Source organism: Rhinolophus sinicus, chromosome 12, assembly GCF_057876585.1.
Source record: "Rhinolophus sinicus isolate RSI-liver-muscle chromosome 12, RSI-T2T, whole genome shotgun sequence".
NCBI lineage: Eukaryota > Metazoa > Chordata > Mammalia > Chiroptera > Rhinolophidae > Rhinolophus > Rhinolophus sinicus.
The window spans coordinates 47,702,962-47,717,712 of record NC_142512.1 but is presented as its reverse complement, the minus strand read 5'-3'; the positions used below and the strand labels follow the sequence as shown (position 1 = coordinate 47,717,712).

Genomic DNA, 14,751 nt, shown 5'->3' with positions numbered 1-14,751 from the left:
TGGAGACAAGAAATCTACCAGATGCAGAGTTCAAAACACTGGTTATAAGGATGCTCAATGATCTCAGGGAGAACTTCAACAAAGAGACAGGAAACATAAACATGGAGATAGAAAACATAAAAAAAGAACCAGTCAGAAATCAATAACGCAATAACTGAAATAAAGGATACATTAGAAGGAATTAACAATAGATCAGAAGCAGAGGATTGAATCAGTGATTTAGAAGATCAGGTAGCAGAAAACACCCAATCAGAACAGCCAAAAGAAAAAAGAATCCAAAAAATTGAGGAGAGTTTAAGGGGCTTCGGGGTCAACCTCAAGCGTACCAACATTCACATCACAGAGGTACCAGAAGGAGAAGAGAGTGAGCAAGGAATTGAAAACCTATTTGAAGAAATAATGATGGAAAACTTTCCTAACCTGGGGAAGGAAACAGACATAGCCCAGGAGGCACAGAGTCCCAAACAAGATGAACCCAAATAGACCCATGCCAAGACTCATCATAATTAAAATGCCAAAGGTTAAAGACAATCTTAAAAGCAGGAAGAGAAAGCAGTTAGTTACCTATAAAGGAGCTCCCATAAGACTGTGAGCTGATTTCTCAACAGAAACTTTATAGGCCAGAGGGGATTGGCACAAAATGTTCAAAGTGATGAAAAGCAAAGTGATGACCTACAACCTAAATTACTCTACCCAACGAAGCTATCATTTAGAATCAAAGAACAGATAAAGAGCTTCCCAGACATAAAAAGCTAAAGGAATTCAATACCACCAAACCAGTATTACAAGAACTATTAAAGGGGCTTCTTTACGAAGAAAAGAAAGATAAAAAAATATGAATAATAAAATGGCAATAATTACATATCTGTCAATAATTACTTTAAATGTAAATGGATTAAATGCTCCAATCAAAAGACATAGAGTAACTGAATGGATAAGAAAACAAGACCCTTACATATGCTGCATACAAGAGATGCACTTCAGATCGAAAAGACACACAGATTGAAAGTAGAAGGATAAAAAAACATATTTCATGAAAATGGACACAAACAAACAAAAAAACCATCTGTGGTAGCAATACTTACGCCAGATAAAACAGACTTTAAAACTAAAGGCTATAACAAGATACAAAAAAGGATCCAGTAATCCCACTTCTGGATATTTATCCAAAGAAACCCAAAACGCTGCTTCAAAGGGACATGTGCATCCATATGTTAACTGCAGTATTATTTACAATAGTCAAGGTATAGAGGCAACCTGGGTGCCCATCAATTAACGAATGAATAAAGAAAAGGTGGTATATACATAATGGAATATTCCTCAACCATAAAAAAGAATGAAATCTTGCTATCTGCAACAACATGGATGGACCTAGAGGGTAGTGTGCTGAGTAGAATAAGTCAGACAGAGAAAGACAAACGCTGTATGATTCTACTTATATGTGGAACCTAAGAACAAAATAAAACAGAAACGAACTCACAGATACTGAGAACATTTTGAGGGTTGCCAGATGGGAGGGGTGGTGGGGCAATGGGTGGAAAAGGGGAGGGGATTAAGAATTACAAATTGACAATTACAAAATAGTCACAGGGAGATTAAAGTATAGCACAAAGAATATAGTCAATAATATTGTAATAACTATGTATGGTGTCAGATAGGTACTAGATTTATCAGAGTGATCATTTCATAAGTTATATAAATGTCTAATCACTGTTGTACACCTGAAATTAACATTATGTCAACTATAATTTTTGTTTAAAAAGGCCAAAACGGAGTCACTTTTGCTAAGCTATGTCTCCAATCCGAAACTCACTAACCTAACCGTAGTTTCAGCCTGTCCCAGGAGTGGAGTTTTAAACCAATCAGTCTGGAATTTCCTGATCAATACTAGTGAGGTAATCTGAAGGATGAACCTCTCCCCAGCCATTCCTTTCCCCCAAAAGATGACTGCCTTAAAAAAAAAATCCTTTCTTTTCTTTTGCTAATAACTTCCCTGCCATGCCCTTCTGCCTGTAAAAACCTTCCATTTTGTGCTACACCCACCCAGAGCCCTTCCAATTCCTGGATGGGATGCTGCCTGGTTCAGGAATAAATTAATAAAGCCAATTAAATCTTCAAATTTACTTGGTTGAATTTTTTTCCTTTTAACAAATGAAACGTTTTTCAAGTGAAAACAAACTGTATAAATGTGCTGAACTAGCTCTAAGCTTGCTGGAAATTTAGGTGAACAGTAGGAAGACCTGTTGGCATATTGTGGGTGCAGAGGGCCTGTGCTGGGCCCTTGGGTGCTGGGACCTTCTTCTGGGCCCTGGCTTTGGGTGGGGCACTGTCAGGGATGCTGAGAGCTCCTAGAGGAGGGCTTCAGTGAGAGTCCAGGCGGGGCAGGGGCCATCCTCCAGGTGGGTGGGCCACACCCCTCTCACTCACTCACCGGTGACGTAGAAGGCCTTGTAATGCTCCAGACGGACAGTCTGTAGGGCTCCGTACTCTCCAGCTGCCCCACTGTTGGGGTGAAACAGCACCTGACAAAGGGAGGCAGGGCTTACTAGTAAGAAAACCACGCTGGATGCTCCCTGGAAAGCATTGCTTTGTCTGGGTTCCTCCTCTCCACAATCCCCACTATCCTCGCTCCCCATCCCCACCCCTGCCCCCCACACTGACAGACACAGGCCTGTGTTCCACACCAGCCCACTCCTGGGAGCCTCTGTGAATTGGAGTGGGTTACAGCTCTGGTCAATACCAGGTATGTAATTTGGAGGGTCCAGTGCAACACGAGAATGAGAGAAACTTTGCCCCCAAAATGCAGAATTTCAAGACGGCCACAGCATGTGCACTATAAACCATGCACAGAGTCCTTCTAAGTGTGGGGCCCTCAGTGACTGCACAGGTCACATGCCCAGGAGGCTGGCCCTCCCTGGACCCCTCCCCCTCAGGTTCAAGATAGCGCCTGGGAACCTGCATGTTTCAGATGCCAAGGGATTTTGACACCAGCGATCCTCGGCTGTCTTTGCAAAACGGCTTCTTCAGCAACCAGTCGATTTTGTAAGTCTCACTTGAGCAAGGATGGCCTAAGAAGGCACCTTGAGAGGACAGCTAGCTCAGTGTGATTTCTCCAGAACTGGGCACAGCCTAACCTCTGAATGGAGATGTCCTCACCTGACTCAATCCTACACCACTCGGACTGAGGGAATCCTTCCTCATCAGGTCACAGATGAAAGAATCGCCCTACAGAATGGAAACTCCTAATTCAGGGCTCTCAAAGGGCAGGATTTGGTAGAAAATAAGTGACCAGTGTCCTTGGTAGCGTGGTGGGTTTGGGCTGGAAGAGGGAGACCGCCCTGGTATGAATCATGACCAATATATATCACTGGAAAGGCGCTTTTGTGATTCAAAGTTTCCATGGGGCTAAAAAAAAAAAATGAGAAACATCTGTTGTAGCTGTAAACAGCTGTCCCCCCCCCCCCCCACGTTTCCCAGCTCTGAGAGGATACTGCAGAGGGTGGGGCTCCTCCCACACCTGCCTCTTCCGTGCTCTCGTGACAACCTCTGCAGTTCCCCAGCCAGCGTGATGACAGCAGGCTCCTTCCAAACAGGAAAAAAAGTAGTAACTCAAAACCCTCACTTCTTCCAACCCTGCAGGAAGCCAAGCCTCTCACCGCAGGAGGCTGTTTTGTTTCCTTCTGGAGAAGGCAGGAAGTGGGAGACTTGGAAAACCTATTGTCAACTGATCTATGATGCTCTCGGACATCCAGAAGATGGGAGTCAAGGTCTGCTGGTTCAAATCATGGACATTATTTGAGTCTCGGTAACAGAACTTCCACAGTGTGGGCTGGGATATTTATTCAAGGTTACCAGAGGCAACTTCCACAATCCAAGAGGAAGCTAATTTTGGGATGGCTCACTCTCGGAAACGTGGATGGATTTTGGAGCATTTTGGAGCATTTCGCTTTGCTTTACTTTTTGTGTGCCTTTTTTTTTTTTTTTTTTTACCCTTTGAGCAGCTCAGTGTGATGCTGGTGTTCTTGTTTATATCAACATAGGAAGGAGGTTGGCAAAGTTACCCATGAATCACAGCTGAAGACATTTCCTCTGCAGAGGGCGCCCAGTCCAAATTTCAGAGATAAAACTATCTTCAGAAAACATGTTGCACCTTCTTGGTTGCCTTTCTCACCTGTTCGCTTTGCTTTACTTTTTGTGTGCAGCATCAGCTTACCTGAGGCCCCAGAAAGCATCTCCAGGAGGAGGCCCTCCCACTCCATCAGGTGGGGGTGCAGCTGAAGTAGCCAGCCCTTCACCAGCCACTCTGGGTGGTGTCTTTCACCACTAGGGGCCTCCCTAAGAAAAGGGACTGGCGTGCCAGAGACTAAAATCCAGCTTCTGTTTCCTCAATGTAAGGCCTCCAGGGATGTGCCAAACATTTTATCACCCCCAGCAGCCCTAGACTGGTTTGCGCTGAGCAGAGGCAGAGCCATTAAGCAAGCCTTCCCTTTGCTGACCATTTTTGGAGTTGGTCATGGCCATCTGGGACTGAGATAGGACCTGACCAGTGGGGACACTATGACCTCCCACTTGCGTCTGCCCGAAGCCGGGCAAATACAATGTGGACATTTGGTGCCAGGCTGTTCACCTCCCCTCCCCGGCTCCCCTCTCCCTGCTGTGGTTGCCCTCTTTGTCTAGACCAGAGGTGTCCAAACTTTTTTTCAACGTTTTTTACCAAGGGCCATATGCGGTAAAATACACAAACAGCCGGGCCGCTCACTCGAGGTGAAGTATGTATTGCCTCACCTGGTTTATTTAAGTAAACTAAATATATTTTTGGAATTTGCTGCGGGCCAATTAACAATGGATTGCGGACCACAGTTGGCCCGCGGGCCGCAGTTTTGACACCCCTGGTCTAGACCTACCAAGGTCAGAAGCAAGACTCAGCAGATGCAAGAATATGCAGCATGGCGTCAGCTACGATTGGCTTTGAACATCCCAGATACGACGTCCCTAGCTGTCGATGGAGTGGGTAGTGAGAAAACCATTCAGTACAAAAACCAATAGCCCACTAGTCTGCCTTTAATTAATCCACACAGGGCCTGGGATGGTTGCCAAAATGTACGTGGCTGTCAGTTTTGCTTTTGCTCTTCAACTTTCAGTTACTTCATTTGCAAAATAGGAAGAACCCAATTGCTGAGACATATTTGCATATTGTGTTGAGATGACTAGGAGTTACTTTCAGCTTCCTGAAACTGGAATGTTTTTCTTCTAAACCAACCCATATCAGAATCCTTGTAAGTCCAGGACATATCTAAGGGTGAACACAATTAAATTATGTTGATTTAAAAAAATACATGTGTATACATGTATGTATGTATGTATGCACATATGTATATGTATGCATATCTATCTAATCATGCATATTTTTGCCTCCTGGCCTTCCTAAATTTGAGATGATTTCCTCTCGTCTTGTCAGTGGCTGACCAGAAAAGACCAAGGCCAAATTCAGGGCCAACCACCACCGACGATGCCCTCAAACTCCAAATAAGCTTATAGCAAGCGTCTTCAGTAACACTGCAGGCATCTAGTGCTCCAGGTGGAGGGTGTGGCCCACAGGGGCCTGCACCCTGTGCCTTTACTCTTGGAGACCAGCAGCAGCAGCTTCCTGCAAGCAGTAAATTGTGGCCGTTTCCATCTGGGCTGTGGGGTGTGGTTGGGGAGCAAATACGCCCAACTCCAGCTGCATTATATGTCACCACGAAAACCCCAAACGATGTTGTGGCTTGTATCTGGTCCTCCTACCTGATTCCTGGGCCCCACCTCCACGGACACTAGACCCATAACTGTCAGGCCCCACAGATGGGGCCTCTGTGAATCTGCAGACTTAAGAAAGCGAGGGCTCTCCTCTCTGAGAACGGAAGTTAGTGCAAAGGCGCTGGCTTGCACAGGCCACCGACAACGCCAAGGAGACCACAGTCCTTGAAGCACTTCCTGATGACCCCAATTATTCTATCAGTAGCCATGGTGATAAACACTCAGGAGCACCTCTCCACTGACGTCCTCAATAGCCCCCAGGGTCACATACTGCAAACTTCCAGCCTGAAGGCGGAAACCATCTTCCTGCTTTGCTGCTGCTCAGGCGTAGGGCTCAGCCTGGCAGTGTCCGCAGCTCTAGAGGGTCAGCTATTCCAGGGACACTCCAGGCACCATCTGACAACCCCCAGAAACTAAAGCATGTCCACAGAAGCAGCGATGGCCCCCTCAGGCGCAGTGTGCGGCTTGCTGGGGCCGGCTGCGTGGGGAAGCCAGCTTCAGGAACCACCACAGTCCGTTTGAGCAGCATGTGAGTCACTTCCATGTAACCCTCGGTAAGGACATAAATAGACCCTTTGATGTGTGGGTCCCTCACTGAGAAGCCCTGTGCGCACAGGGTCGCCATACAAAGTCGCCTCCTTCCCTCCTCCCACTTCCTCCTTTTGGTGAAAGGAAGACACACGGAAATGACAGGGAAAGGCCACGAGGCCTGACATTTCCTGGCTGTGCTTCAGAGCACCTGAAGAGGGGACACTGGGGTGCTGGGAAGCAAAGTCCAAAGCTAGTGGGGGGCTACAGAGCCTCCTGGTGGGCCCTCCAGGCATCAGGGGTGCTGTCCCTGCTGTCCAAGGGTCTGCACCCACCTTCAGCCAAACTGTTGCACATAAATCTGGATGGACACACTGGGCTGATTATAGGGGAAGAGGAGAAAGGCAGTGGAAAGAGGGCCATCTCCGAGGAGTCACCCTCGGGGTTTCTTCAACCAGATCTGACGTGGCCACTTGCATGCATCTTCTGAGCGTGGCTCTGTTTGCACAAAGATGGCCGGCCAGGTGAGAGGTGGCAGGCCAACACCCTCAAGAGCCCAGCTGGGGCACATACCTCCTCCACTTACCCTGTGTCCGGTCTGCGATCCCCCAAAGAGCACCTCAGAGGCATCCAGACCGTCAAAGTGTCGGCCAGGGGGCAGGCTGGCCCCGGCCAGGGCTACCACGGTGGGGAAGATGTCCAGCACGCTGCAGGAAGAATAAGACGGCCTTGGCTCCAACTAGTCCCGGACTCGCTCCCTGGCCATGCTGGGGTCAAGACCCCACCCAGCCAGTCCAAACCCAGCACCGACAGCCTCCCGCATGACCTGCCCCCTCCACCTGCCTGTCCTTTCAGTTTCCCCTGGATTTCCACTCCTACAACAGGCAGAACGGCCTGGCGGTTGTGCGCCCAGGCTCTGCAGCCAGGTGTGGCTTGGGTGAAAATCCCAGTGCTGCCACCTATTTAGCTCCCAAGTGCTTCAGTTTTCTACTCTTTAAAATGGGCATAGTAATGTGTCCAGCTCGTAGGTTGGCAGTGTGGATGGGCACACAGGTAAGGCATGGAGAAGAAGCTGGCACTCGGAAAATGCTCATTGGATGTGTGTGTTACAATTATGCTCAGGGACACCCCTGAGGACCTAAGATCTCAGCGGTTCTACCTGTCACCGGCAACTAGGCCACTCGCTGAGAGGGAACAGTGTACGGCAGGTATCTGCGAGAGAACATGTACTTCATTTCTCCTTCCCTGGGTTTCTGTGTCCCAAATATCTAGTCTTTGTTTAGAACGTCATAACGTGTGAAACATTCACCCCCTTTACTTTAGCTCTGTTTTCCCCCTATCACAGAATAGTAAATGTTTACGACAGAAAAAAAACCCCAGCACATCCAGAAACATAAAGGAGAAAACAACGCACAAACAGTGCACCAGCCAAAGGCAGCCACTGTTAACATTTCGGTGGGTTTTGTTCATGTGATGTTTTTTTTTTTAAGTCACGTGGTACCATTTTACTGTACATCTCCCTCCAGCCTGCTGTGCTCCATCGGCAACAACTCTGCTGCAAGAACCAAGCAGATGCCTTTTCAACAGAGCTGTTTATCTGAGGGCCAGGCCAACGGACAGTCGGTGGGACTTGACCGAGCTAGGAGGGTAGGGCCATTGTGAGGTTGGACTTTCCCAGGAAAGAGGCCCCGGTTCGCCTGAAGCCAGGCACAGCAGCAAACTTCAGACTCACTCATGTGGGCCTGAAGGGCCAGACCTTCCCCCCTGGGGGTCTGGGGAGGAGCGCTCTGCCCTCCAAGAGGAGTTGTAGGTGGGACCTGCCATGCAAGTCCTGCTCCCTGTGCTAGCCCCCTTCCCCTCTCCAGGGCTCTGCCTACAACCCCAGGCAGAATCTCTCCTTTGACTATGGTACAGAGTGTTTCTGGTTTGCCTTCAGCTTTCACAGTCCACGTAGCTGGTGGCGTATCTCTTGAGATACACGCTCAAGGAGCTGGCACCCCCACGCTGACGCAACACCAAGGAGAGCAGAGTAAGCACTTGCAGAAACCTGTCTGGAGTCCAAGGTTTCTGCCACAAATTGGGCAGCACAGAGGACTGCAATGCAGTGTGAAAAGGCCATGGAGATGGGGGCTGTTTGTCTGAGCTTTCCCTCGTTTGCACCCCTAAGAGACTTCTGTGTCACAGATGGGTCAAATCAGTGAGTAAGAAAAACAGATCTGCATTAGATCTTGGAATGCATGATACACTGTCTTTTTTTCCGTCTTATTCCCCCCCCCCCACCCATGATGACGCTTCGCATCCTAATTATATAGCACCAAGTCTAAAGTTCTCGGAACCCTAGTGCCTCAGAATTTACTGGGAACCTCAGAGGAACCCAATCCCCCCAGAGCACAAAGGAAACCTCTGGCCCACGAGAAAAGCGTCAGTGTCTCCAGTGACTCGCTAATCCCAGCTGAGTGGCAAACTTGGGCTGTCCAAAGTATTTCCTCATGTAATGGAGGAAGCCAAGCCCCTGAGGTTCCCCTGGGAAGGGGGAGATCCTCCCGGCACACACAGTCCCGAGGCCACCCCAGGACTGGCCCCCAGCCTAGGCGTGAACTTGGAGAAACCATCAGCTCTATGAAAGCTACCAAAGGGATCCCAGCTGCTCCAAACCTCAAATCTCACCTAAGAAATTGGTCCTGGAAGTCTCGAGACCTTGGAGGAAGAGACAGAAAAAAACAAAAACAAAAACAGGCCCCAAACAGCCTCTGCACAACTCTCACCCCCCACACTTTTTACTGTTCTACATTCGTGTACGTACTTATATCCACGCATCTTCTCTTGGATGCCCACAGTTCCTCAGGGACTCTGGCCTTAGCTTTTAAATTTCTGGATTTCGTTATGATACTTGAGATGGGGCTTTGGGCAGGGCTACCTTCTGACTTTCCTGGGGCCACGGGTCCCTTCCTCTATACAAAATATCAAAAATTACATTTCACAACTATGTGGACATCAAGATGAAGACATAAAGAGTCTACCTCAAACCATTTCCCTCAGCCTGACAGTTCTTTCTTTCCTTTTCTTCTGGTTTAAAAAAGAATAAAAATGTCATGTGCTCCTCGTCCCCTGGGCCCTGGCACTGTGAGCGTGTCTTAGGCCTGACGGAGACGTTGGCCGTGACGTTAGAAGGGAAGAACCCCCAATTCCATGGCCTCTTGGGGATGAGCAGGGCAGCCCAGACCCTGCCCCCACAAGGAGAGGCGGAGGGTGTTCTCTGCACGACCACACAAACGGCTGCCGTCAGAGAGGTAAGGGAACACCTTTGCAAGTGCTGCCGCCCGTGTGAAAATACAGTATTCCTTTCTCTAACGATGGCTCCGGCCAGCCCAAGGCACTGAAGGTTATCCAGAGGAAGTGAGCCGCTTAGTGTTCTTATCCAAAGGAGCTGCCCAGGAACCTGGGTGTGCAAACGGGGTGAAGGCCAGAGGGACGCGGGAGGCCCTGCCCCGACAGGCAGGCGGGGAGCCGCAGGGCTGCAGCGGGCGGGCTCCAAGCAGAACCACCTGGCCCTCAGGCCCCATGCTGATGGGAACTGAGGTGCAGTCTGGGCGGTCCTGGGGAAGAGTGCATCCTAGGGCAAAGGGGGCGGGTGTGAAGGGAGCGGCTTTCCTAGAAGCTGGGCACATTATATCTGGGAAAAAAGGCGGATGTGATCTGAAGACGGGAAGTGAGAAGGACAAGGGGGTTCCATGGGGAAGGACTGGGGGTGCATGGGACTGGACATGGCGGGGGAGGGGGAGCGTTTTGTCCTCAGTCTGGAGGGAGGACGGGGAGAGCAGAACTTCCTCCAGACCATGGAAGAGTGGGAAGTGTCCCCAGGATAGGGGAGCAGTTCTTTTTTGGTGTTTAGTTGTAAGTTTCTTCCTGCGTACCCACCCCTTCCTGTTCCAAGCCCTGCTGGGAGGTTTGAGGGGCTGCAGGCTTCCCCCAAAGCATCAGCAGAGCCCAACAGCAAAGCATGCACGTCCGTTACAGAGCCCAGCGTGGCTAGGTGGGGCTGAGACCACCTTCCCGTCTCCCCCTGCTGCTGCCCACTGCCAGATACAGGAAATGTGTGTGTGGGGGAGGGGGACTTGGAAAGGGGACCTGTGACTAGACCCTGCCCAGGGTGACACCTAAACCACAGGACACTGAGGTGAATAGCTTCTCCTTGTAGCTACTTCTGGGACACGTTTCTGTGGCTCAAGAAAGTACTGAACCAGTCGAATCCCCTCCCACATATGACTGCCTTTGGGATATAGGAAGAGAGCCAAGAGGTTCCCCAGGGGATTACCCACTCTCCTGGCTAAACAGCAGCGCTAGCTCTTTTTCAGATGAGATTGTTTCAAGTCCGTCACACCATTCTGGTCACCTTGGACTTGCTCCCATCATCTCTGGAAGAGAGGTCCTCCGTTCTGAACAGAGAGGGGGCTCCCAGCTCGGATACACAGCAGACCGTTCATCTTTTTATTCATGGCTAAGAGAAACCACATGAAGGTCTGCTTCCCAACCAGCGTGAGCTGGTCCTCCAGGGCACACGTGGAGCTGCCTGGAGACATTTGGGTTGTCACAACCGGGGGTGGGGGGTGCAGTGGGCATCTAGTGGGGAGAGTTCAGGGGTGCTGCCAAACATCCCGCAGCGCATAGGGCAGCCCCCCACAACAGAGAACGATGCAGCCCCAAATGTCAACAGTGCTGAGGTTGAAACACCCTGCTTTCGAGTTTTAGGTTCAAACCACCACGGCCCTTTCACAAGGTGCTGCCCCAGCCCTGCCCTCCCGCAGGGAAGTCAGTTCCCAAGCTTCAGGAGCCTCTGTCTGACTGGCTCATTACTGAATGCCCAGGCCCTAGAGCAACCCCGACCCATGGCTGGACACAACCATTTGTCGAATAACTTCTGTAAGTTATTCTGTAATTATGGCACGGGGCTTCGGGGACAGGGCATGTGCAAGACCTTTCTTTGATCTCATTACATCAAATGGGCACAGCCCCAAACGTGAACACTGGTTATCTCTAAAAGGGAACCGATGGGATTAGTGTGGCGTGCTTCTCCTCTGCACAACTCCCACCCCCCACACTTTTTACTGTTCTGCCATTCGTGTACATACTTATATCCACGCATCTTCTCTTGGATGCCCACAGTTCCTCAGGGACTCTGGCCTTAGCTTTGGGTGGCTTAAGGGAGTTATCTCTCATCTGGAAAAAAGATCTACAGCCTCTGAGGAATAAAGTTCTAGAATAGTGATAAGCACTCTGGGAGGAAGTGCTGGGCTCCCGCGTGCCTGAAGTGTCAGCATCAGTTTCTGGAAAATAGACCCTGAGGCTATTATTCTCCATGGAGCTGACCCAGAGGGAGTCATGGAAAAGCCAGCAGATACACGGTGGCCTGTCCTGGCAGTAAGACTCTTCCACCCAAGTTTGCTTGGGATTCACATGGGGGAAGAGCAACAGGGTGAATTCTATGGAGACAAATCATTCTGCTAAATTCGAGACTAATTTAACACCAAAAAATATGAGGGCTGGCTTGGTGCATTGTTCTTGTCCTGGTAAAAATTCCAAGGGCCCTCCATCAAATGCTTCTTTATACCAAGACTCACTTCCTTCAGTCCCCAAACTAGCCCCTAAGTCAGTTGTCACCTCTGAGGCCCTAGATGATCAACAAAGTGATGCAATTTTATCACGGTGCCCTAGCTGACTGTAGGTGCAAACACTGGTATCAAATGAGAAGTGCATGTTTGCTTTTCGATGATGTAACTTGAGAGATGGCCGGGCTATTCGTGCACGTCCAGCCCAGCCCGTGACCACTTGACCTGACTGCACCGAGTCAGCCCCATAAAAAGCAACCCGCCTGGCCCTCTTCCCGGCCAGCCTGACATCACGAAACTCCAGCCCGAGCTGCTGTTGTCACACCTGCTGGCACCCCATGACAGCACGCTGCCTCCCCTGACTGTACAGGGCTGACCCACAGTCCTGGGGGCCCACAGTCTGTGGGGGGGCAGTGCCTCCCCAGTCCCGACTTTGGCATCAGAGCTGTTTATCTTTCCTTTTCCCTGGGCTTCAGTCTCTCCCCCCTACTAGATCTGGGGATTCTGGAGGGAGCCCGTGAAGCTTCGTTTCCTCTACTTATATTAATTTTGGCTCCAAAAGATGCATTAGGGCTTATGTTCAGGGGATGGCATCCTGAAAAATCATGCGAGGGCTTAATTTCGGGTTAGGTCTTATTTTCGGGGAAACATGGTAGATTATTCTCTAAACAGACCAAAATTTCCAAGCACGTGAGCAGGCATTGGCTTTTCTGAGGGTCCCCCTTACCCCCCTTGAAGGCAGAACCACGCCTGAATGAGTGAGAGGTCCCCATTATAAGTCATGGTTACACAGCTGCACGGCATTGCTTTCAGAATGGCACACCACAGCCAAGTTCTGTGCCAAGGAGATGGTCTCCTATACCTGCCTTAATGAGGAGTTGAGGGTGATGGTGAGAGATCACATTTACACTCATCCTTCTAACAGGAAGTACCCAGTGACTCACCTCAGTGTAAACAGAAGCTTCGCTGCCAGAGGTAGGAAGACGGTCTTCGCCTAAGGAGTCAGTCTTTCTGCCTCCCTTCTCCCCACCCTCCGGGGCAAGTGGACATCTACATTCCTTTCTCGGAGCCATGTGCTTGCCAGTGAAATGCTGGCTGCACACCGCCACCCCTGAATACCTGCCCTACCCTCAAGAATGGAATAATTACAGCTCAAATGATGTATTTCCTCCCATCAGCTTGGCCCCAGGCAGAAGGGAGATGCCGCTGCCTCCCTCTCTGCTATTGCTTTCTCTTCAGCAGGCATTGCCCGAGTCTGCCCCGGAATGCCAAAAAGACCATGCCCTCTTCACTCAGACATTAACCCAGAGGATGGATTGGAAAGACTCCCACTGTGCTGAATCTTGCTCTTGGGTGGCATTGCCTACAGGCAGATCCATGCTGCTACCATCAGAGCTGTGGCGCTGAGAACACCTGGGAAAGGTAGGTAGTAGACAAGGTCTCTCTTCCTGAGGTCTCTAACCACTCAAGTCTCCATGACTTTCTTGACCTGAACCCCAACATCTCAAGGTAGTTTGGGTCTCATACCTTAACAAGGCGGTGCTGGTGACATTGGTGGGGACTCTGCCAGGCCAGTAAGCCACTGCCGGGACCCGGTGCCCTCCTTCCCAGGTGGTCTGCTTGGCTGGACTGCCACCTGTGAAAAGAGGGGAGGCAGTTGGTTCTCTGACAATGGTAACTCGGGTCTTCTCTCCATCTCAGAGCTAGTCTCTGAGAACTTCTGACACTTACAACAAAGGGGTGACTTCTTTTAGTAACCAGCTATTTTTATTCAACTAGTTCAGATCTTTTAATACGTGCTTTTATTTTACTGGACTCAACCTAGGTAAGTAGTCAGTTGCCTCAGTCATTCTTTCTTGAAACAAGTCACTTATTTCCTTCATGACACGTCTCCCACTTCAAATCGTCTGGCTTCCTGACTTGCTCATCGTGTATCTCCACACCATGAGGCTTCATCGGTCTTTTGCACCCAAGACACAGGCGCTTCACAAATATTGGTTAAATAAGTGAATTTGTCTTCCTACCGATCCTAATGGGATTGTCTGTTGAGGATGAAAAAACACAATTATTTGAAAAGAGAGCAAGACAGAAACTTCCCCAGCTATGTGAGCTGCCCAACGCCCAACAACTGACCTGGCATGGATTTTGTTGCTGTATTTTGTTTTGCTTTGCTGTGCTTTGTTTTCCCTTGAATTAATGAATTGTTCTGATGTTGTGGAGACAGTGTAATAGCTCCGGCCTCTTAACTCTCCGGGGGGAGGTAAGGACAATCTATGTGCAATCTATGAATTTCCACTTTGGTAACAAAAGGAACTCTTTTTGTAACCACTAAGTCAAAAGTGACCACCAACATAATGATGACCAGCGGGCTGGAAGAGATGAGGTCATGTTTTATGGAAACATCCTGAATACATGTTGCGTTGAATTAACCATGACCATCCCCACCACTCCCACACACACCCCACCCTCATCCTAGCTGAGCCAAGGATTCCACAAAGTTAGCGTGTAGAAAGCCCTGCCAAAGCAAACGTGTGTGTGCCTCACACATACCGTAGCCGTGCGACTTTCTGGCTTGGCCGGCGTGAATGTGACAGTAACGGTGAGGGGGGTGGGGGGGGCGACCAGACCTGGGCTCTGTCCTCTGCACTCACATTGAACCTTTGATGTCCCTGGCCCAGCACACCACACCGGAAATGCTCGGCATTCTTGGGATTTTCTCATAACCAGCTTTGGAGTCCCCCAAGTGTTGAAGTAACAAAACACAAAACAACTCCCCTCCTATGCACTGTTTGGTTGTAGGGGTGTGGGGTTCTCGACACCA

The 14,751-nt window shown here is 49.6% G+C and overlaps 1 protein-coding gene across 1 annotated transcript in view; it reads right to left on the bottom strand.

The window, feature by feature from the left end:
• Positions 1 to 14,751, bottom strand: part of ARSG (arylsulfatase G) — a 76,965-nt gene that overhangs the window by 11,210 nt on the left and 51,004 nt on the right. The window contains exons 9-11 of the mRNA XM_074319762.2: positions 13,458 to 13,566; positions 6,911 to 7,031; positions 2,432 to 2,522 (exon numbers count right to left, since the gene is read on the bottom strand). Of these exons, the coding sequence (XP_074175863.2) occupies positions 2,432 to 2,522; positions 6,911 to 7,031; positions 13,458 to 13,566 (321 nt within the window). The remainder of the gene's footprint in view (positions 1 to 2,431; positions 2,523 to 6,910; positions 7,032 to 13,457; positions 13,567 to 14,751) is intronic.